This window comes from Paralichthys olivaceus, chromosome 11, assembly GCF_024713975.1.
Source record: "Paralichthys olivaceus isolate ysfri-2021 chromosome 11, ASM2471397v2, whole genome shotgun sequence".
Classification (NCBI taxonomy): domain Eukaryota; kingdom Metazoa; phylum Chordata; class Actinopteri; order Pleuronectiformes; family Paralichthyidae; genus Paralichthys; species Paralichthys olivaceus.
The window spans coordinates 24,231,433-24,256,255 of NC_091103.1; the positions used below are offsets into that span (position 1 = coordinate 24,231,433).

At 41.2% G+C, this 24,823-nt stretch overlaps 1 protein-coding gene across 3 annotated transcripts; it reads left to right on the top strand.

Moving 5' to 3' along the window:
• On the top strand, positions 1 to 24,823 carry eml2 (EMAP like 2). 3 transcript variants are annotated; one of them, XM_069534347.1, is made up of 22 exons: positions 1 to 244; positions 8,959 to 9,189; positions 9,739 to 9,856; positions 10,145 to 10,246; positions 15,998 to 16,026; positions 16,655 to 16,784; positions 17,144 to 17,293; positions 18,224 to 18,293; positions 18,600 to 18,710; positions 18,826 to 18,921; positions 19,094 to 19,228; positions 19,351 to 19,450; positions 19,601 to 19,755; positions 19,863 to 19,988; positions 20,103 to 20,234; positions 20,329 to 20,396; positions 21,096 to 21,184; positions 21,282 to 21,379; positions 21,547 to 21,634; positions 21,988 to 22,083; positions 22,161 to 22,291; positions 23,140 to 24,823. In XM_069534347.1, exons 1-22 carry the CDS (start codon positions 91 to 93, stop codon positions 23,263 to 23,265), a joined length of 2,535 nt encoding a protein of 844 aa, XP_069390448.1. In that variant the 5' UTR covers positions 1 to 90; the 3' UTR covers positions 23,266 to 24,823. The 3 variants fall into 3 exon arrangements, with proteins under 3 accessions (XP_069390448.1, XP_069390447.1, XP_069390449.1); XM_069534346.1 differs by lacking the exon at positions 1 to 244 and adding an exon at positions 4,919 to 5,070; XM_069534348.1 differs by lacking the exons at positions 1 to 244; positions 8,959 to 9,189; positions 9,739 to 9,856; positions 10,145 to 10,246 and adding an exon at positions 11,849 to 11,985.

The window sequence follows — 24,823 nt, forward strand, 5'->3', positions numbered from 1 at the left end:
AACTTGGTAGTGATCGAGGGACGGGAGAGAGGAACCCGAGGCAGGTACAGGTGTGTGTCTGTGTGTGTCAGTGTGTGTGTGTGTGTGTCTATGAATGAGAGGGAGGAAGGACGAGGTGACGGACTGAAGAGGAGACAGAGACCGGGGAGAGGAGCACAGAGGAGCGGGTTGATGTCTGAGAGGATCGCTTCGTGTGGGAGTCTGTACGACAGCAGCAACCTGCTGCTACAGTACTGCAACAATGGTGAGCTGCAACACACACACACACACACACACACTCACAGACACACACACACACACACACGCTGCTGCTGCTCAGCTGAAACATGAAGATTATGCCAATAAATAGATACTAGATAATAGATGTAGAAAAATAACCCACATGCTTAGATGTACAGATAGATCCATAAATATATCAAGTGAACGTGGGAATAAACATAATTCTGTGCACACTAACCTGATGCATTATAGTATAATAGTCATTTTATCGTCTCAAATGTTTTTCATTTCTATCTTAGACATTAGAGCTATTTTATTTTTCATGATGGGTTTTTAATTTGGAAAAGCATGAAAGTATTAACCTTATGTAGCCATTTTGTGTCTGAAATGAATGTGTCATTAGTTGTTTGTTTTTTATCTGCTTTCTATTTTTTAAATCCCATAAAGCATTGTTAAAAGCAAAATGTGTGTATATATATATATATATATATATATATATAGAGAGAGAGAGAGAGATCGAGGTAATATAGCAGTTTCTAGCACAGAAGATGAAAACTATTCCCTGTAAAAAAATATTTTATTCATTCTTTTTTTTTTTGTCTTGCTCTTGAGTTTTGTGGAGCTTCTTCCTCCAAGTCTAAACCTGTAACACTAACCAGCTGAAAGGATGCTGGTTGTCATCAGTTGAGGAAAGTGACGGATCATGTCCTCGTATCTATTTTCTCTGAGGTGTCAGTGTCATTAGTCTCCTCTTCCTGCTGCAGCCCAGTGTTTCTCTTTCTGTCACATCCTGCTTTACAAATGTAATGCAAATACTCCACCAGGCCTGATCCTATCTGTGGTGGCAGAGAAAAAAGAAACGTCTCCATCAGCTGAACATGATGCCAGTTTTCTCTTTGTGTAACAAACTCAGTGTGAATATCATTGAGTTCAGTTAAATTAAATGGAAGTTTCCCTCTGACATGGTCCCAACCTCTCAGACGGCCATATTGAGCGGCAGGTGCAGAGACAGCAAGGGGTGACGGGAGTCTGACGGATGCTGTGATGTTTGTAACATGTGCCGTGATGCAAACCATTTGGTCATCCAAAGCCTCCTGCAACTCCCGGCCGGGATCAGGGTTCACCCAGCGATGTCAGTTAGAATAGCTCTGCTCAGTGAGCTCCACAGAAGCTGGGGGAATGAAGCAAATTAAAAATGTTGAGTTGAAAATGTCAGAGGTTGTTTAGAGGAACAGCTGGTGAGGGATCGGCTACTTAAGTTGGGTGTGTGCTTTATTTTAAGATTTGTTTCCAGTGTGGGAGGAAGCAGGTTTTTCTTCCCTTCTCTGTTTTTCTCTTGTGGTAATTTATTCAAATCTGAATAATGGCATTAAAGTCCTTATATATATATATATATATATATATAGCAGTGAGCAAAGAAAACCTTTAATTTGTTCTGGTTGTTTCTACCTGTTGGTTTGATTTCAACACGTTTCTGCTTTAGAATAAACCTGAATAGCTCCTGCAGATAGGGGGCAGGAGAGAGACACGTTCCGTTATGATTCCCCAGTGAGGTGTGTAGAGAAATATGTGTGTTCAACCGTGGTTTATGGTTCATGTAGGATTTAAATTAATTCAAGGCCATTGATCAGAAAATAAATGTTGATGGTCCTCACCAGTGAAGGGAAACAGGCCTGAGTGTGTTTTCTGACATTTACAGTCGTTGTATTGATGCCCAGAAGGAGAGAGAGAGCAGGTCAGAGGTCAAACTCTGCAGAGCTGAGACAGATTCAGTATCTGCCTCCTTGTTACAGTGAAGCACAAATAGTCTGCAGCCTCTCATCCAACCACGCAGCTGATTTAAACACACTCTGACACGTGGGTAATCAGGGTTTGTGCCTCTGCAGATTCTGTGAGTGCTCGTGTACTCACGTGTGCCAGTGTGCAGTACAGGCTAAATCTACTTAGTTTTGAGATCTTCACAGTTTGTGTTTTATAACATTTTGTAAAATATTTTGGTGTAGACAGCAAATTTGGGCCAAGACTCCATCTACTGTTCTCTGTACACAGTTTTCAGTTCGACTAGTTTCTTTTATCACACAACTTGAATGTTTCTCCACACAAAACATAAACAGTGATTTTAGGACCAGAAGACATTTGGACTAATCTCTATTAACAGCATTAAGCACTGTAATTGTTATTTAGGTTACATTAGGGTTAGTTTTAATATATTATGTGATTATGTCATGTTAAGTTGTTAAGAGTTTTGTATCTGCAAGTTAAGTATAATTGAAAACTTTTAAATTTCAACTTCCGGTTTGCTTCAGCAATAAAAACAAGCCGTTCTTATCATCAACTGTCGTTTTGTCAGTTCTGGTACCGTTAAGACACCAGTACTGCAACAAAAAAACAAAAATGACACCTAACCCTAGATTTCAGCCATTTTGGATCATAACCTGAAGAGTAAAACACATGTGAAAAGTTCCTCTGAAGCTGCTGAAATATGATGCTGAAAATAGGTCTGTGTTAAGTGTGAGATGAAGTCAGAGGGAAACAGTGAAGAGGTGTGTATCACAGCAGAGAGAGCAGAGTCGATATATCTCCTCATCTTGCATGTTGGAGCATCTGCCAACGTCTTTCTTATTTTTAAAAAATGTTCTGTCCATCCATCTGCGTCCGTCCTTTCTTTTCTTTCAGTTGGTCTGCTCCTCAACCATCTGTCCTCTCGCTGTAACCAGAGCTCGTCCACGTTCATCAGATCTGTTCCCCTCTGCCACCTGCTCACACCTTCAGCCAAACAGTCTTTATAGTTTTATTGTTCTCGGGTGAATCAAATGTACCATGACCGGTCAAACAGTGAGTTCATTTAGATTCTCTAAAGTGGAAAATCTTCTCCGCTTGATCTAAATGAGCCTGCTGAGGTAAACTCCACCCGTCTGGGACTCCAGGCTGTTTAAAACAAACACCAAGACTAACGTCATATCAGCATTATACAATTGCCCCTGCCCACATATTCTCTTTAGTATAAATCACTTTATTAACATTAGCACAGAGATTTTAAATATGAAAACATTAAATAAATACTTTAAGAATAACTTAAATGATTTAATCTCTATGTAAAGTTTTACACAAGCCGCAGCCCCAGGCACCGTTAGCGTTCACATTAACATCACCTCCTCAGGCCTGTCGTCCTCATCGGTGCCTGCAGAGTCCAGAGGACCAGCTGTTGTTGGTGCCTCTAGTTTTCTCTGTGCAGGTGTTTAGGTGCAGCCTGTTCACACTGACACCAGAAACACACTCACAGTGTAAAGAGATGGTGTGTGACCTGCACAGCGCTACACATGCGTTCTGTGTGCATGTGTTGCAGTGCAGAGTACAGTTTGTTCTTTCAGCTGTTGCATGAATTTGAAATGACTGATGGTTGATTCAGTGTGTGGGAGGGGTACAGCAGCAAGAGCTGTCAATCACGGCACTTTGTACCCGAGCCAGACTGAGTTAGTCGGATCGAGTATTTGACAGTATTTAATGATTCCAGAGACTAAACGATGTGTCCTTCAGATACGGTTTGTTACTCCTTCTTTTACAGCCTCTTTAGTAAGTACACATGTTCTGGTGCTGATACCAGCCTGATACTGATACTGCAGGAAAAGCCGGGTCGGGCATCAAGGAGTACACAAATCCACTGATCTGACCCCTCATCTTTAAAGTGCATCAGTTTCACTCATAGAGATGCAAGCTATAAAAACAGCTGTTGGTTTTAGAACAGCAAAGAAAATGTGATTTACAGTAGTGTGGCGTTACCCAGATTTAAATGTCCACATATGACAACATTTTACACTGCAGAGTCCCATGAGTGAAACAGCAATATGTGCCATATGCAAGACTTCAGTTTTGAGCAATGGCACCAGTTAAAAATGTATTTTATTTAAATGCACTGGTATCAGATCAGTATTCGGTATTGGCCAATTAACAAAGTTCAGGTATGGGGAAGGGATGCCTGGTATTTGGAACATCTCTATTAGTACGAGTGGTATATATAAAAGGGGGTGTGTGTATTTATAAGAAATTATCATAAAGTATAATTTAACGCTGCTGTAATCTTTATTGTGTTTTTTCCACAAATGTAAAAGAAAATACAAGTGTGTTTGTCTGTCTGACAAACCTGCAGATTTCTACTGAATCCAAAAATCTTTAAAACATAATCACTTAATATTTTAAAAGTTCGGTGATTTCCTGAAACATTTGAAAACTGAAAGGTCATGTGCATGTTTGTGGTGACCAGACGTTGTAGGAGGGGTTGACGCATCATAAACTAAAGTGGTTTGCGAAAGAACGAGTGACACACGTGTGATGATGTGGCTGAGTCATAAAGTGTGTGTGCGTGTGTGTTGTGTGTGTGTTGTGTTTGTCATCAATCCTGGAGTCTGGCTGTGCGGCGTCTCTTCCTGGTGCTTCCTGGCTATAGAGATGCTGCTGCAGTGTGTTTGTGTGTGTGTGTTTTTGTGAGTGTGGGTCCAGGCTCCACCCCCTTCTGGCTTCGGATCAGAGGAGGAGGAGGGATGGAAGAAGTGAAGGAGGGGACGAAGAGAAGGGGGGAGGAGGAGGAGGTGTTCCAGTAATCGAAGGGGCTTGTAGGAAGTGGAGATGGAGGAGGGAGTGGTTCGGCTGGAGGGGATGGGAGTTTGTGTGTGAGAGAGAGAGAAAGAGAGAGAGAGAGAGTGATCGACCAGTGGTCACAGACGGGGAGGGGGGAGGGAGTCTGAGTCCAGAGAGGCTATAGGGGAGGACGAGTGAGAGCGAGTGGAAAACCTGACTGTTTGCTGGCCTGACTGAGCGGTTGATTGACAGGAGGAGTGAGCAGCACGATGGCAGGTAGGTGAGACGAGCTCCACCTGCATCATCACCTCACTGCACCATCAATATTTCAGCAGGCTTCTTACTGCCCTGCTCCGACCTCCCATCGTCCAGCTCTCACACACAGACACTCAGCCCACCCCCCCTCGTGTTTCATCACCCATATCTTTATGGCCGTCTCCCCCCCCCCCATCCATCCTTGGCTTCTTCCTCCTCTCCATCCATTCACATCTTTTCTCCCCCGACCTCCTCCCTCTGTTTGTAATATAGCAGCCATGTCTGTCTCATGTGAGCTGGTGTTAAAGTAACACTTTACAACTGTGTGTGTGTGTGTGTGTGTGTGTGTGTGTGTGTGTGTGTGTGTGTGTGCGCACGCGTGCGCAAATGTGTGAAGGAGTGATTCATTCAAGGGCAAATTGAAAAAGGTGGCCTGGCAGTGTTTTTAAACAGGTGTCCTGACAGTAGAGGAGATGAAGGTGAACCCTGCTGATCTCTCCATTGTTGCTCTTTCCCTTTCTCTCCTCGTGTATCCTCCTCCTCTCCTGCTCTCTCTTCTCCTTATTATCACACAACACAAACTAAACATGGACAGAAATGAGGTTGTTCAGCTGGTGTGTACCAAATGTCCACCTCTGCCAATCCACATCTGCCTTAGGTGCAATGTAAATGTCATTGATGCTGCAAACCATTTTCCCTCCAGGGACAAATAAGTGATTTATCAATTTATCTATATCATGATTATTATTTTCAGGTCTGTGTGAGTTTTACCAGACTGCCAGAGACATTTTCCCTCAAGGACAATAAAGTTTTAACATTTCAAACCACATTTTATGACCACATGACCAGAGCGGGTGGATGCTGTTTTCAGTTCATCATAGTGTAAATGCACGTTGCAGTTCAGTGCTACCTATTGAACAAGGTCGCTCATTAGAGGCCCAAGTTACACACACACACACACACACTCACTAATAGAAATCAGCTCCCTAAATATGCCTGATTCATTGTATCAACAAGATCCATGGATTATTGTGAAAATGAAATGTTGAGAAACTTGAAATTTAAAAGAAAGTGAAAGAAATTCCAGGATCTGCAAACTGTATCGATTTCTTTAACTTCATCCTTCCCTCAAGTTTCATCATAGCCTCTTCAGTTGTTTTTGTATATTCTTGCTCACAGACCTGCAGGTGACTTTTAAACATGCATCTTAAATAATGCTGAGTCAACATCCAGGAGTTAGATGTTAGTGCAATCCCTGCTGACGTGCATGTATACAAGTCAAAGCTCAGTCCAGCTTAGACTGATGTGAATGAATCCAGTCTAGACAGTGAAGAGGTCACCAGTGATTTAGTTCACAGGGGGATGGTGCACGGTGTCACATACATGTCTTCATCTTACGTACATCTGTGATGGTGCCATCATCTGAATCTGAAAGCTCTATATGTTGCTATACTGCTGAGCTCTTGTGTGCCCTCTAGAGGTAGTTCATAGAAAAGTGGGTGAAAGATTACATCTCAGGCCTGAAATTGTCTCTTGTATGTCTTTCATTATGTCACTGTCCTCCTTGTTCTTTGTCTCTGTTCAGTTCAGTGAATTTAATGGTTAAACAGGATTATTACAGTGGTCAGTTTAAAATGAATCATCTTCTCTACTCGTTTCTTTTCTCACACTGACAGTCCTCCCACCTACAATCTGTTCTCCCCTACTTCTATTAATGACTGTTTCTTAAAGTCATTTCTGTTTTTCTTTCTCTTTCAGTTTGTATTTGAAAATGTTGTACCTATTGCTTTTGGGTGTGGGGGGGTTCTTCCCATTTTTGATTCTAGAGACATCACATGAATGAGATGTTCGATTGCTCTTAAATTACTTTGACAGTCTGCAATGATTTTGAAGCAAGAATATTCAACATTCTCAGGAGTGGAAGAAGATAATTTCTGGGAGATTTACAAATCTCATCCATAGAATTAATACTCTGTTCGATATTAGCGTTCCTGATTCATTTACATTGTCTTGAGTTTTCATTTTTTTAATGAGCCATTGATGGTGACACAGCATTTAAACAATAATGAAGACAAATGAAAAGCTTTTACAAGCTGGCAGCTGTTTAAAAAAGCTAAACCTCCTTAACAGCTCTTATGGAAACTCTGTAATACAATAACATGACTATATGAATTATTAATATATGTAAGAAGCACCAATGTAATAAATGGATTTGAATTTTCCTCTTAGTAGCTGAGGCTTTTGATCAGAGCAACATTTTTAATTGTGGACCTGATTTCTGGTATTAATTTAGTGTCATTTAAATAATCCAGCCTGATCATTCCAGTGGATAATTTAGCAGAATGTTGGAGAAAATGAAAGAAGAAAAAATAGGATAGACGCTTGATGTTATCAGTAACATTATGCGGCAGGTCCATGCAAACATCTCCTCTGTATGTAAATCTGAAGCTTGATTTCCCTACGGCTCCTTCCTGCCTCATTTGACTGATGTGATACAGTAACAGTAACTCCTGTGTGGAAGTGATGCATGCTGGGAGTGACGTGTGACCTGTAAAATCCCCCTTGGAAGTTAATATTTGACTCTGCTGCAGCTCACAGCTCTGAATTGTGAACATAAAACCACTTTGACGTTTGCATTGAAAAAAGGTAAGGAAGTTATTGTTATATTGCTTTGTATTATATATCACTTTTCTTCCTGTCTTTTGGGAAGAGGCAGAGTTCTTATACACACGATATATATAATGAAGTAATGAAGAACACAGTTTTGAAAGAGAGAATCAGATAATTAGGTTCAAGCAGTACCTAATTATTCAAGAACACCTACTGAGGTGTAAGAGTTTGAAAGTTGTGCCCCTCCTCAACGATGAGGACGTGGATGTTGCAGAGTTGTATAACTGATTTAGGACACATGAGATGTTCTGACCAAATTAGTTTTTGACTTACTCAGGTTGTAATCTGTTAACCTGAGCCTCGGATTAATAATCCGCTGTGGGCAGTTTGCCTCATATAATCTGGCCTCCATCCAGTGACGTCATCATGATGGGATGGTGGACGATTAGGCTGGAGAAGGTTCAAGAGGAATAAAGGCAGAGGTCGCAGGGGGGGGGGCTGAGGCAGTTGCAGTCAGCAGCAGCACATTTAAAGCATCATAAAAAAAAAGTTGTGGAATTAAATAATTTCTATGTTTTAATAATCATAGATTTAATCAAACAGCCATGTATTACTTGTTACATGTTTTACTTTGGATTCTAACGATTTTACCTGTCGCAGGTTAAACCAGGTTTCGCCTGATGATTCCCTGATATATCATAAACGTGACCCAGAAATGAATTAGAGAAATAAAAGCAAATATGAAGCAAAGGAGATCATGGACTGTAAATAAAGATAGACGACATGGCTGCTCTGCACAAGTGAAGCCAAAGCATCATGATCTACCTTCTTGGTGCTTAATGCATGGGAACGCAACGATGAAGACAAAGCTTTGTTGGCAACTCTTTCTCCATCCCTCTTTCTTTTTATTATTCCTCCCACACTGTCCAAACAAAACAAACACACAACCTGGTGTCTGGTGTTTTACTTCTCTTTCTCTCTGCATCTGAATTATTAAAACCAGTGAAGTATCCTGTTCACTCAAAGAAACTCAAAACCATCAGTGGACAAAGCAGCAGCAGCAGCAGCAGCAGATATTCTTAACACTTAAAGCAGCTCTTTGTGTTTATATCAAAATAAATGAGTCCAAATATTCAGGCAGCAGCAGCGTCATAATCTCTCTGCAACTCAGTAAAATCTGTTAAATATTGTGTATGATGAACAGATGTTGCTCTCTTTTAAACTACACGCTTTAATACTTTAATAGTCAAAGTAAAGTTTCAAACTGTGACCCTCTCTGCTCTCTGACCTCCGGTGCAGATGACACGGTGTCGGCCAGCAGCAACATGGACATAGAGGACAGGGTGTCCCACCTGGAGCAGAGGCTGCAGCTGCAGGAGGACGAGATCCAGCTGCTGAAAGCCGCTCTGGCCGACGCCCTGCGCCGACTGGGCCACTGCGAGGAGCAGAGCCTGGGGATGCATCCAGGGGGCGTCAGCGCTACAGGGAGGAGACCTCTGGCCAACGCAGCTTCAGCAGCGCCCACCAAGGGTAAGTAAGATAACTTCACTTAGATATAAATGGTGGTAAGTTGATTCAATATGTGTTTAATACTTCAAAATACTCTTTATACACTCATATCTGCAGCCTGGAATAGCATCATTGACAGATGGTGGATTGACTGTATTGCCATCTACTGGCCTGGCATGCTTGTTTGTAGTCCTTTTCTTTTTTTAAACAAAGGTCGTGTGGATGGAGAGAGCATGTCCAGAGTAGACAAGGCCTGAATCACTGTCAAACCCAAACTGGAGCTTTATTTGCTGAATGGCAGCAAATGAATTCTTCTCAGAATAGGGAATAAACCTCTGCTTTGTACCCGATCAACTCTCAACCTCATTTGTTCTTATGGAATGAGACTTAACTGATGACACTCGTCATGTTCATGTCAAATAAAGAACATCATTTTTAAATGGATCTCAAACAACACCTCCTCACATACAGCACAAAGAAAAATGTAAAAAATAACATAAAAATAAAAATAAAATGTAAAATAGTTTATTTCTCTCTTAATGAGACTGATGATGTTTCTTTTAATTTCAGTGCGTCAGCTCCTGCAGGCTCTTCCCTCCAGACCTCTAAGTAACGGCTACACTCAACAGAAACGCCTCCTCTCCTCCCCGTCTTCTCCTAAGAAAGAAGTGCTGCAGTCCATTAAGAGGTAAGAAAAGAAAACTCATACAAATGTGTTTATGCTAGGACGTCATGTGAAGCCTAGAGAAACAGTAAAAACTGTTCTGCTGTTGTTGTTGTTTACACTAGTTGATATTAGAGCCCGAATAAAAATTGTCCAAGATGAACTTTTCACAGACAAATCAATATTATAACGCTGATATGAAAACTTTTATTTTACAGAATAAACAATGTGGAAATGACGCATATTGATGTTGATATTTTAAGTAAATAACTATGTATATTTTCTGTTGAAACTTTATTTATCTTCTTATAGGAAGAGTATGTCCACAGAGCGTCTCACACTGGTGAGGAGGGAGAGAGGAGCAGAGAGTCGGAGTCGAACCACCTCCTCCAGCAGCTCCTCCGGTGGAAAAAGGTAACAGGATTTTGAGGAAATGGGTCGAGTAGTTATTCCGTAATCCTGCAAACAAATGAACCCACTGACGGGGGTGAAAACATAACCTCCTCGGTGGAGGTATAAATACTGTCTCCAGGGTTTTCATCAAAATCATCTTTAACAATTGATCCTGATGATGTCACGTGAATTTATAACATTTTCTGCTTGAAGGTGTTTGTTTGGAACATGAATAACTAAAGAGTGTTTTTTCAGGATACTTAATGTTTAAAATTTACAGTATATAATCACATTTGTAATGTTACAGCACTCAACACAGCAATGATAGGTGCTGCCTTTCTCCTTCTAAATGCATTCTGGGATACGCTCCAGCCGCACAAAATGGAAAGACGGAGAATCAAACTTACTTGAAGTTTACTGTAGCTGTAGAAAAGTAACTGAGGTCAGTCTGGAGTTTATTACCTCCAACAGGGAGGTTATATTCCCATCACCTCCTGTTTGCCATCAGGATTATTCAAACTGAACCTATGTGCATGACATTTTGGGGCATGTAGAGATCTGATGATCTGATGTGGGATCTGCTCTCCGGAACGTGGTGATAAAGTGGCCAATCAGCCTCTGACTTGTTCTGACCATGCACATTTGAAATGAAACCATCTCATAATGTTGTATGAGACATTTTTCAACTTTAAGGCTTTAGAGCTGCAGCTTCAAATGAATTTCACCATTTTCAAAGTGACTCTGTTTCAGTTTTTGCTGCATCTTAATGAATTTAATTTCATCTTCATATTTTTTCCTGTGAGGCAGGAAACATTTTCCCTATCAAGACAGATACTCTGCTTTTACTACTGTTAGTAGATTCTTAGAGAAGAGTCTATTTTGGGGGGGCAATCCCAATATTAGAGAAATCTACTACCAGTATATATTCATATTTCTTAAATTGGCAATGATTCCTATGTTGTGTTTTGTATTTATTTGTCATGTATAATATTCATCATCAGTGTCTGATTTGAATGCTGATGTTTCAGTCTCCAGTGTGAGATCTGCTGATGATGATGAGTTTCTTCAACTTTAAAGCTGCTCTCATGATGTTTGAGAGGTTTTAATTATTCAGACTGTGAGAGGAGAGAGAGAGAAACCCACCTTCATCATCGTCTTCATCACTGTCACTAAAATATGTCTCATCATCATATGTAGCTGTTGCATAGTCAGCTCTTCTGTTGATTCTGACAGACAGTGAAGTATCCACCTGTCACAGAGACACTTGTCCTCTACTCTCTTCTTGTCTCCTCTCATTTATCCTTTTCATTTCCATTTCCTTTCCTTTTTATCTCCTCTCTTCTTTCCTGCCCTATACTTCCATTTTCTTTCCTCTCCTCTACTTTCCTTTCCTTTCCTATTAAATCCTGTCCTTTCTTTCCCTTTACTTTTCATCTCCTCCTCTCTCTTCTCTCCCCTACCCCCTCTCTTCCCCTCTCCCCTCTCTTCCCCTCTCCCCTCTCTTCTGCTGATGGATCACATTTCATGCAGCTCTTGTTAAGGGAGGGAGGGCTGTGGTTACCATGCATGAGGGGGCGGGTTAGCACAGTCAGGAAGTGCGCTGTGATTGGCTGACAGGGCCTCGGGCAGAGCTAGAAGTTTGCAGAGAGCAGGAGGAAGTTGTTTTGTGGCTGTGACTGTTGAACAGAACAGGAACTGCTCTGACTGCTCTCAGCTGTCGACTATAACGGACAATCCGCCGACATGAAGAGGTCCTCAAGGTAAACGGCTGATTTACAATAGTTAATCAATGATTGACAGAGAGACTGGGAACAGAGATGGTTTATGGGTAAAGGTTTTTTGTACAGGAGAAGCTCTTAATGATTCACTGCAAAACCATGAAGTAAATGTTGTATAACTTTTATTCAAAATGCAGAAGGCAGCATTTAAAGTCAATTTCAGAAAAAGCTCTATTAGAAGTCGTACCCAGCTCGCCCTCATTTATCATTTAACTAATATTTGAATAGATTTAACAGTGAAGCTCAGTGTGGTTTGTAAAAAGCTGCAGTTGCTCTTTTCAGAGGCTGTTGTGTGGCTTCACAACCACACATGGAAGTTGTGTTGTCTCATGAAACTCTGTTGTCAAGCAAGCAGTTCGATGCAGAGGGTTTTTTTTTCCTGTGTGGAGAGCTGCAGCAACAGTAACAAGAAAACAATAGAAAGTAGACATTTGTGGTCATCAAATTCCCAGAGGTTTTTGGTTTGAACCACATTTTTAAGAACATCTGACTTTAATGGAAACAAAGAAGAGTTGTTTTCTAAATGTGTTGTTAACGAGAGGTTTGTCATCACGTCACACACATGTTTTATGATTTATTTGTCTGTTTACGTGTCATCAGTGGCTCCTTTGTTCCTCTAATGATCTTTGGAACAAATTAATCTCATCACATTCCAGTTCAGTTATGAATCACACATGTAGATATGAGAGAGAATGTGAAGCGAAGTCACACTGTGCTCAGCTGCTCTGTACTGAGTATTACACAGACTCACATCACCCACTGTAGATGCACGTTTTTATCAGGAAGAATTCCCATTGTGGTTCTAATCAACTCATTAATTTCCTGAGCATGCAGGACAGCTTTTAACTCAGCGTCTACACAAAATGCTGCAGAGACGGTTTCTTAATGGACACATGGATGTGCAGCATCATGGCCACAGACAGACGGACTGATGTTACGATTACCAATTCTGCTCAGCATGCAGAAACACTGACGGCATCGATCGCACCTCCTGCTTAACATGGAGCAAATATATTCACTGCGTCTCTGCAGTCAGAGACGCATGTTGCACCAAAAAGACTCTTATCTCTTTAAACTAAAATGAATATATCCTTAAACTCAAAGATAACAACTCTAACAGGTGAGAGTCTATGCAAAAAGAGATTTTTATCCTGTTGTTGTGTCTCTGGAACTGAACCACAAAGAAATCTTATCCATATTAAATTAAATTTTTAATCAAAACTTTATGTTGTGCAGTTTTAGCCCCGATATAATCTTTTTTAAAGTTAATACGCTTTAAACAACTAAAATAAATACATTTTCCTGAAAACAGAGTAAGTTAAAAAATAGAATAATCTATTGAGATTGAGATCTTTTCCTCTTTCACTTCCCCTCTTGAATACACTGCATTGTCTGTTACTGTCAGAGTAGACAAGTCTGGTCAGATGTGTCTGTGTCCATTAACAGAGCCACCGCAGTACTTCAGTCATAATGGAGCCAGAACACTCCACTGTTCCCACCACTCACACGGTTCAGGAGGTTATGACCATCACTTGGACCGCAGCATCCATTTCATCTCCGCCTGCGTCACTGTGATCGCTGCAGTCTCTCAGCTGCATGAAGCATTTTACTAAGACGGATCCTCATCATATCATATCATATGTTAATAAAGAGAGGATCATGCATCCAGTTTGAATTTGGATGAAACAGAAGCCTCAGGAAATGTGCACATGTGACTTGATAAATAATCTTTCATTGATAGCAAATATTTAACAACCCTGCAACATCAAAAACATGTTCTGTTCAGCAGAAGGCACCAGACAAGGAAAACACTTTTAAAAGACACAGTGCGGTGTTTGTTCTAAACCTGCCTGTTTGGAATGAGGTGCAGTTTTCTTTGTGAAACTGCAAATGTGACCTGCAGTGAATGTAATTCTATAAAAGCTTCATGCTTAGTTACATTTTGAGAACACTCGTGATGGGATCTCTCAGGACAGATGTTAATACAGGGTCCATGTGTCCAACAAAGCTCCTCAAAAAGTTACTGGATCCTGACGTTTACCAAACTCTCCCATGATGCAGCGTTTCTCAGAGGAACCCTGACTCGCCATTAGTCCTCTTGTTCTCTGTTTCCAGACAGCAGGCAGGTCAGTGCTACATGTTAGTGAGTGGTCGGTCTGTTTGTGCATTCCCACTCCCTGGAAACCTGTTGACACGGACTGCAGCCACATGGGCTCTGCCAGTTACCCAGCATGCCCCTGCACTAATTACAGGCTCTGGATCAATCACCGTTCTCTCATTGGCTAGAACCAGGCCATGCCTCAGCTTACTGGCATACTAAACACACACACACACACACACACACACACACACACACTCACAGAGAGAGAGAGAGACAAACAGGCCTTTATGTGGTTACTTCACAGAGCTGCTCGCCTCCAGCTGACCAGAGACACAACAGCCGCTCCTCAGATCAGTCGACTGTTTACTCCGCAGTTCTTCTTTTAATCTTTTCTCAGAGGCTTCACATAGCTTGGGTAGAGACAAATGCACCGATGGCTTCCCTCCTCTCTCTGCAAAAACACACTGTAGCTTGACGAGACAGAATTAAAACCTGACCTGACTTGTTCAGAGACACTGAGGCTTTTCCAGGTAACTCCCTGTTAAACAAATGCCAGGTTGTGTAGACACACACTGCTCATCCTGGTTCTTAGACTTCAGATTTAACACAAGCACAAAGTGTTGGAACCTTCAACTGTAAATACAGATGGACACTAAAATATATTGTGATACAAAAAAAACATTCAAGATTCAAGATGTTTGTTGTCATACACACAGCAGAGAAAAACAGTTTGCAGCGTGTAATGAAACTCTTATTTTGTTGTTCAATCTCCCGGCATACAAATATTTTAAAAGAAAGATTAAAGAAATAAAAAGAAATATATAAAAATAGAAAATTGTGTCAATATACAGTGTACAAACTTTGTCACCATTTTTGCATGTTGTGTGTCTTTTCCCTTTTTCTCAGGAGGTTTTCGCCAGTGTCTGTTTGCTTGTTGGGGAGTTTATTCTGCTGCTGTTTTCTCTGTTTGCTCACCTTCCTGTCTCCTGTTGCCTAGCAGGAAAAGACGCTCCCTTTATCTTATCAAGCCTTACTTTGACTGCTGTTGCCACGGTGATTTCCACCTGTCAGCTCAGCCGGCGCTGCCAGCATTCTGATAATCTGATTGTCTGACGGCCTCCTGGCAGGTTAGGGTGGGCGGTCAGCAGCGGGGCGGCTCTGGGTGATTGACAGACAGCTGATTCAGGACCAGCTGCGACTGTAAAGTGATGAGGCAGCGACAGGTTCTGAGTGACGGGTCTGATGAGGGAGATTGTGTCTGAATCACTGGTCGTCATTTTTTTTTTTTAATAAGTGCAGAGATTCTCTGTCCATCATCCTCCTTCTCTCGTGTCACATTGTCTGAGCTTCACATTCACTGTCACGGGACGTCTCTGTTTGCTTGTTTTATCATTTGCTGTCCTCAGCAACATTAAAGATGTCTTTATTCATGAGAGAAAAGCTGATCTGTGTGTCTTAAAATAAAGTGATTCATTTTAGGGGGGGAAATAGTTTTCCCAGCAGTAAAAGATGGGAACAGTTTTTCTTCTTCACTGGAGTTTGTACCTGTTCTCTATCCTCTCCACGTGAAAAAAATGTTTTAAGGTTGAACATTCTTGTTGATAATAATAAAGAGTTTTCAGAGAAGGTGCACGACTGTTCCTGACTGTGTGAACTCTGCAGCTCATTGTTCAGTTACTGTGAAGCCGAGTGGGGACGGTTCCAGCATAGAAGAAGAAAGAAGAATAAATAATTCACAATCTTATAGGAAGGCCTGAAGCCTCAGGAGCTTTAATAAACACTTCAATATTCTGTGTGTAGTGTTGATGATGGCGTTGATATTGACAGAGCTGAGCTGCAGATCAAACTTCACGGGAGAAGCTTCATTCATTTCTCCATTTTCTTCTTTTTCAGCAAATCCAAAGAATGCTCCTTGAATGCAGGTGAGAAGCTGAAGCTTTCTATTTGTGTGTGAAAGTCTCTGTGTGTCTGATTTAATTAGACTGCATTCGTTATGTTTTACCCTCAAATTAAATTTGCTTTAAAGAAGAAGACGATGTGTGACACTTAATTAGGCTGAAGGAGCCTTGAGGCTTTCTGAAAATATTTTTTTTTCTGTCATTTCAACCCATTAATTCTTGCTAGAAATATCAAACATTCTTTAGAGGTTCCCCTTGGAAATCTGTCTTTAATAGAAGAACTGACTTCTGAAGCATCGTATTATAATACCAGCAGTTATCAGTGGAAAGAAAGAGGAACTACAGAGTATGTGTTCTTTTTTGAAGCTTTTGTATTGATTAAAAGTTAATGAAGAATTGGATTCTCATGTTTGATCACTACAGCTGACAGGGCTTTTCCTCTGTGTCCTATTTTATTTGGCTGGTTTTCACTGTGGGATTCTAACAAGCTATTTCTCCAGAATAAAAGAGCAAGAACATAACCAATGAAAAAACTGTAGATATTATCAATCTATAATGTTTTCAAGTTCAGAAAATGAGACGTGTATCCTGTCTCCCCCTTTTGTTCCTTCCTTTCCTAACACGTCCATCTCTTTTCTCTTCTCCCTGTCAGAGGACGGATATGTGAGGATGTTCCTGCGAGGACGTCCCGTCACCATGCATCTCCCCGACCAGCAGAGGGAGAGCTACAGCCTGGACCCCAAGGTGGCGCTGCCGAACCGCAAGCTGAAACTGCAGTGGGTGTATCCTTCAAACAAACTGGGTGGATGTAATGTGGATAGAGTGGAGTAATGGCCGGGTTGTACTATGAAGGACAACAAATGAAATACATGTAGAAATACAGAAATAGCCTTTTTTGTTGCAAACCATATTAATTTCTTTAATTATGTAAAATCTTTGCCATATCTTTTCTTATTTCTCTGCTTGGATGTTAACTAAAATGTGGTCTTGATGCTGCAGGTCTGAACCTGAAGCTTTTTATTTGTTGTTCATCCAGAAATTGCTAAAGTAGAATAACGTGTGGTAAAAAGCACTAAACTCCTGAGAATATTCTGGCTCTCCAGCTCCCTCCTGTCGTGTTCCCTAACTTATCGTGGACCAGGTACGGCTACCGTGGTCGTGACTGTCGCTCCAACCTCTACCTGCTGCCCACAGGAGAGATCGTCTACTTCAACGCCTCCGTGGTGGTTCTGTACAACACGGAGGAGCAGCAGCAGAGACACTACCTGGGCCACAATGATGATGTCAAATGGTGAGAAAACAGCAGAACGAATTAATTTATTATATCTAATTTATTATTTCTCCGTTGGTCGTCTGCGTCTATTTTTCAGTCAAAACCAGTGTTGCGAGATGTGAGGAAGTGAGTGAGTCATATCCAAGAAAACAATAAAGATACATAAACAATAAATAAACAGTTGATAATTAAATATTTTCATGAAACACGTAGTCAACATTTAGACAGACATGTTTTTTCTTGTAAGAAGAGATTCATCATCTGTATTCACAGACATCTTCACAACAAACAGAGCACAGACGTAGGATGAATTACCTGTTTTACTACACTGATTATTAGTAGTATCTAAAAGATGGAATCATCATATTTTATGGGAATGTGGGTATTATTGATCGTTCTGAGGGTAATTTTGTCATACAATATGAATATTCTCATACATGTGGCAGCATTGGCCCGAAACTCAGACGTTTCCTTGTGAACCTCAACATTTCAAGTTTCAAACAGTCGAGGTTCCATGTCTCTCATCGCTCTTGTTTTCGTGTCGGTGACGTCTTGACATTAATGGATTTATTAATCAGTGGACTTCCTGAATGAGCTCTGACTGGAGCCACTGGGACGTAAACAAACCCAGTCCCCCCAGGGCATGGTGGGAAAGATGTTGGTCTCTGCAGAGAAAAAATTGTAGTCTCCTCTCCCACGCCGTCGTATCGAGTCCAACTCCAAAATGATAAAACTGTGGTGTGCACTTCAATAAACTTTTTTAGTTTACATGAAAAATATTCAAAAACATTTAAGTGTCAATATGTTTTTTTAACAAATGTTTGAGGATTCCTATTATTTTCCTACACTATCTTGTCAATATAAATCAGACATGAAAAATCCATGGGTATCAAAAGCTGCAGCAAAATGAAGATGAGATAATATTATATTTTTTTTCCCTCTTAACAGCCTGAGTGTACATCCTGACATGGTTACTATAGCAACGGGGCAGATGGCTGGAAATTCTAAAGATGGAAAGGTAGCGTGAAAAACACACTTTCTCCTCCTTTGTTTTTGTCCAGACATAGTTTTGCTCTTGATAAAATTATTTTTCAATTCCAATGATTTAAAACATTTTTAACCAGATGTTTGTCTCTTGCAGTTTTTATGAGATTCGATTCTATTGAAAGCAAATGTTTTACCATTAAGAAGAAGGAGTTGACTCAATTTGCATTTGAACAGTAATTTGAAAAAAATCTGATAAAAATCTTATTTCTAATCTTACATTTTGTTTGTAATTATAAAGTGAGATTGTTTTTATTTACTCTGTCACGTCTCTGCTCAGCTGCTGGCTCCTCATGTTCGGGTTTGGGATTCTGTGAGTCTCAACACGCTCCACGTGATCGGGATGGGAGTGTTTGACAGAGCGGTCACTTGTGTCGCTTTCTCCAAGTCGGTGAGCAGCTTCACGTCCTGCAGAGTTTAGTGAAGGACTGACTGGTGGTTCACATTAGTTTGTTTAATAAATACATCAATTTATTTAAGACCTAACTCCTTATTTTTCTTTTCAGAACGGCGGCGCCTTCCTCTGTGCCGTGGACGATGCCAACGATCACATCCTGTCCGTCTGGAACTGGCAGAAGGAGAAACAACTGGCTGATGTGAAGGTATCCTGACCCTTGACCTTTGACCCGTATCCCATTTATATATCATTATGGGTACCACTTCCTGGTTTGAAATTATAATTACCAAACCTTTTAAATTACCAGAAGGAATAAAAATGTTTGTAAAATCTATGAGAGATCCATGTCTTCATCTTCCTGCGTTCCATCTCTGCAGTGCTCCAATGACTCTGTTCTGGGCGCCATGTTCCATCCCATGGACGCCAACCTGATCGTCACCTGTGGAAAATCTCACATTAACTTCTGGACCGTGGAGGGAAACACTCTGTCCAAGAGACAGGGACTGTTCGAAGTATGAAAACAATTATAACGCACCCGACAACCTCAAAACTGGTGTTTGATTAAGTACAGTCAGCTAAAACAAACTGATCCTCATGTCATCTCTCTCTTTCTCGGTTTCTTTTTTCTCTCAAGAAACATGAGAAACCAAAGTACGTGTTGTGCGTGGCGTTTGCTCAGAACGGAGACACCATTACAGGAGACTCCAGTGGGAACATCTACGTCTGGGCCAAAGGTAAAATCTGAATAAATCCTTCTCAGCCAAACCTTTAAATCTCCAATGCTGTTCATGTAAGAAACATTTTTTTGTGCTACTTAGTTGAATATGACTACAATTTGAAAACAAAACTAATCCAAGTGAGTGACTCCTGCTTGTGATTGACAGGTGGTAACCGTATCAGCCAGGTGGTGTCGGGGGCCCACGAGGGCGGGATCTTCTCCTTATGTGTCCTGAAGGACGGCACCATGGTGTCCGGAGGAGGCAAGGACCGCAAGGTGGCGCTGTGGGACCATGACTACAGGAAACAGGCGGAGATGGAGGTGATGGAGCTGGAGTGTGTTTGAAAGAGAGAATATAGATGAGGAGAAAGAAAGTCTTTAAACGTGTGTGTGTGTGTGTGTGTGTGTGTGTGCGTGTGCGTGTCCAGGTCGGTGAGTTGTTTGGTCCCATACGAGCTCTGGCTGAAGGAAAACCAGGAGAGCTTTTTGTTGGAACCACAAAGAACGCCATCATCAGAGCGGCATTTCCTGACACATTAACCCCAGTTGTACAGGTATACACACACACACACACACACACACACTTAAATTACCTACCTACACTAACACTTTATAGATTTATTTTCTCCACCTTCTTCCTGAACTGACTGAGACGTGATGTGTTCCAGGGTCACACAGACGAGCTGTGGGGTCTGGATGTTCATCCGTCCATGGAGCAGTTCGCCACCTGCTCCCAGGACAAACAGGTTCACCTCTGGGACACCAACTCCCATCAGCCTCTCTGGAGCAAGAGTATTGACGTGAGGAGGAAACATTGAACAACAGAGCTATTCTGTTTTTAATAGTAAGATCATTATAATTAATTAAACTCAATCTTCATCCTCCCTGCTGCAGGATCCAGGCAGGTCTGTAGGTTTCCATCCCAGCGGAGCCGTGCTGGCAGTCGGGACCATGACTGGAAGGTCAGCATCAAACACTTAACACAACATTCACAACCAGGGGAACAACAATTAACAATTAAACAATTAAACTGATCAATATCTTCAAACAATCATGAGAAGCTATAGAACATACATTTTACAGTACTTTTACAGGCAGCACTATCTAATATAATATTTGAAAAGTAATACTCATACAATATGTACTGTAACTACTCTGATAGTTATCATATTTATACACTTAATAACAATATCAGAGCATATGTGGCTGATTAACAGATTTTTCATTCTGCGGAAACATGTTATATTAGATTTGTGCAGAAAAATGGAGTTAATTATTTATTTGTTTTTGGTTGGTTAACGTATATCTTATCAGGGATAACAAATGATTGTCCTGAGCAAATAAACAAGTAAATACAATACAATGAACATTATAATGAAAATCTAGTAATATTAATATCTCCACCAAAGTGAAGATTTACTGTTTTGTATAATGTAAATGTATTTGTTTTTTGGACTATACATTGTTTAGATAGATAGATGTACTTTATTGATCTCAATTGTCAAACTATTGTGTCTCAGCAGCAGAACAAGGGAATTGCACATAGAGGAAGTAACAATAAACCAGATACGATGTATTAAAAAAACTGAAAATATAATGTCATACACAAAAAATGTCCTAAAAACTGTACATACTCCCCAAGTCGTCCGTGTGTGTTGCAGGTGGTTGGTGCTGGACACTGACACCCGGGATCTTGTTTCTATGCACACAGACGGCAATGAGATCATTTCCAACATCAGGTACTCTCCAGGTAAAACATTGCATGTTCACGACCCAGCACACACACTCTCAGAAAATAATGTAACACAAGCTGTCATGTAAAATTTCTGTTAACCTTGTGCCTTTAGACGGCAACTTCCTGGCTGTGGGTTCCCACGACAACTTTGTTTACATCTATGCTGTGACGGAGAATGGACGAAAGTACAGCCGTGTGGGGAAATGCACCGTACGTACACGTTCCTAAAAATCCTATTTACGTGAAGTAGTTGCAGAAAGATGAAGAGCTTTATTCTTATTGTTTCTCACCCAAAACTATTAGAAAACAAACTGCGTGAGAGTTCTCAGTCACTTGTTCTCTAACGTGTTCAGTCGTGTGTTTTCCTTCGTCCTCAGGGTCACTCCAGCTTCGTCACCCACCTGGACTGGTCGACAGACAGCCAGTACCTCATGACCAACTCAGGAGACTACGAGATCCTCTTCTGTACGTCACTTACACTTTAAAGCAACACTGTGCAACTCACTGAGCAGCCACATGTCCGAGTGATAGAGTGGTTTTTCTCAGTCACTTCTTCTCACAGGAGATCGAACCCACTCACCAGAGTTACAGTGAACAGGCGCTCAGGGAATGACAGAGGATACATTCTCCATAGTCACGGTCTCTGAACCATCACAGTTAAATCAAGCTGCTGGTTCAAGGTTAAAAAGCTGAATACTGTTGCTTTGACATAAGATTTTCTGTGTCAGCTCAGAGCTCGTATGTTTTTCAAAGATGAAATAATCTCAAAAGACGGATTGTTCACATCACAGAGCTTGAATGAAGTTTGTCTTTTTTAGGGGAGGCCTCCAGTGGTAAACATGTGACCAACATGGACACGGTGCGTAACCTGGAGTGGGCCTCTTCCACCTGCACTCTGGCCTTCAACACCTTTGGTAGGTGGATAAAACTAACAGGACTTTCTTCATCTCTCTCACCCGTTCACTGAACTCACTTTCCCTCCATCTCTCAGGAATCTGGCCCGATGGAGCGGACGGCACCGACATCAACGCCGTGTGCAGGTCAAATGACGGATCCCTGCTGGCCTCTGCCGACGACTTTGGCAAAGTGCACTTGTTCTCCTTCCCCTGCTCTCAACCAAGGGTCAGTTCACATCCTGAGCCGAGCCGCTGCTCTCCTCCGCCCGCGGTGTAATCAAGTGTAAACGAACACAGTGGAACACAATGAAAGCTCAGCAGAAATAACAAAAGACTCAACCACAGAGCTCAGCGTGGAATCACCAGCAGACTTATAATTCACCCAATTTCTTCCAGGTGTTTTTAAGCCCACAAACACATGGAGACTGTGGATTCTTTACAGCAAGTTACACTTTTAAGCCACAGCCATTTAAACTGGAGTAGTAAACTTAACTGTCTGTGTAGACGAGCTGGGGGCCATTAGCACAGACACTGTAAATACTTCCAACGTGTTTATTGTTCTAAACACTGGTCTTAACAGTTTTACACACATTTAGTGGCTAAAACCAAAAGTCACTGACGTTTGCACTTCATGACAAACTGATTGATTGCGATAGGTTCTTAAGATCATGTCACTGTCATCACAGAAGAATCTGAGAGGGAAAAGGTCTCTACTCGAAGTTCATATTAAGAAATGAATTTATCCACTGTGCTAGTAAGTTTGAGAATAGGGGGTAATGCAAGTTTAACGAGTACTCGTGGTGGTTAATGCCTCAAAGTTCTCATGAAGCAAACTTTGCTGTGTTGAGTCTTTCAAACTTTAGACAATGGGACAAGGTATATTTTCAGATCTGGTGTATTTCCATTCCAAGTTAAATGGTATTCAATTAACTTGTTCATAGCAATAGACAGTCAATGTGTCGATTGTTAGTTCTTTCCTAAACAAGCCGAGTGTTGCTGCTGAACACCTGATCCTGTTGTTGTTGTTTTATCACCATAAAAAACATTTCTCTTCCTTCCTCTGCATATTTCCAGGCTCCGAGCCACGAGTACGGTGGCCACAGCAGTCACGTGACCAATGTTGCCTTCCTGCATGACGACAGTCACCTGATTTCCACCGGCGGGAAAGACACCAGCATCCTGCAGTGGGTGGTCGCCTAGACAACGAGATGGGCAGTCCACATCTTTAATCCAGCATCTTACTTGACCCCTGTCCCCCTCTTCACTGTTTTCCCCTCCTGCCACCGGGGGGCAGCACTTCCTCTGTGCCTACCGGGAATTAAACACACGCAACTTGACAGACCCACTCCTCACACCAGACGAGATCATCATTGTAATAAATGAAATATTATTTAGTGTCCAGCTGTTTGTAATAGAATGTAGAGAAAACAGGCAGGAAGTGAGTCATAAAAAAAATAACGACACTTACAAAGCTGGGAGTTGCCTATGGCAACACAGTGAACCTGTGATTTTAGCGTTAGGGCTAACTGTGCCGAAACGGGAATCCACCTATTTAAAGTGTGTTTTCTCCCATTTATTATCAATCATGTGCACTTTACAGTTTTTTTTTCTACACACACATTATCAGGGTTGTATTTATATTAATATGAGGGTATATTTGTCTTTTGTTGTATCAAGCATCTTAAATCAATTTGCAGACTCTTGAAAGTTAATTTAGTTGGACGATTTAAAAACAGATTACAAAAAAAGTCTGCACGAGAAGAGCATGCAACTATTCTTAAATCACACTGAATGCATGGGAACAATGCGTTTTTGAAAATACACCTAAATATGTATAAAAAAAAACTGTTTGTGCAAAATTGTTGCACCGTTATATAAAGTGTACTTGATTTGAAATAACAGGGTTAAAACACGCAGCCCTTTAAGAATTCACTCCGGGAGAGAGTTGTGCACAGTGCACAGCTCGAACTAATAGAAATAAACCTGTTAATGTGTGACGTAGTAAAACAGAATGTAGCCTCTCAAGGTACGATCTTCCAAGGTTATTCTTCATTAGCTTCTAGCTTTAAGTCCGAGTGACACACGTTTACAAAAACCACCCGACCACTCCTGGTGCAGAGGATGATTGTATAAAAATCCCTAAAATAGGTGGTATTCCCCTTTTTAAAATAGTTACTCTGACCCTGTTTCCTTCACATCCTTCACGTTTCCATCCCTCGGTCTGACCTCCAGACTCCTACGGTGCATAATAATAATTAATGAGTATTACAGATGCCTGTTAGAGATTGTAAAGGTCGGAGCCCCCTCCCCCCCCCGAGCTGCTGTGTTTCTGATTGTACTTCTACTGTAACTGTGCTGAGAGGGCACTAGATGGCGCTAAGAGAAAGCATGATTGAGGCTGCGCTCCTCCTGTAGATGCTGTTCATGTTAAAAAGGTCTCTAGAGTTGATATAAATATATTATGCAGTATATCCAAGTGGCTGTGTTATTTTAATATTCAACTGTAATGACGATGTTATTAATATTCTTGTGGCACTTTTAGCGACAGAAGGCTAACGTGGGCGACTGTGCTGTGTGAGCTTGAGTTGTGCTTTGCCTTTTTGTTTTGTTTATAAAGTTTTTACCCAGGTGCTACTGAGTGGAGGATGTTTTCCCACCGATGAATTGGCTAAGAAGGATATAAGATAAAAATAAACGTGGGTAATAATCTTTATGTGTTTTTTTGTGCTAATGTGTTCAATAAATGATTTGCTTAAAA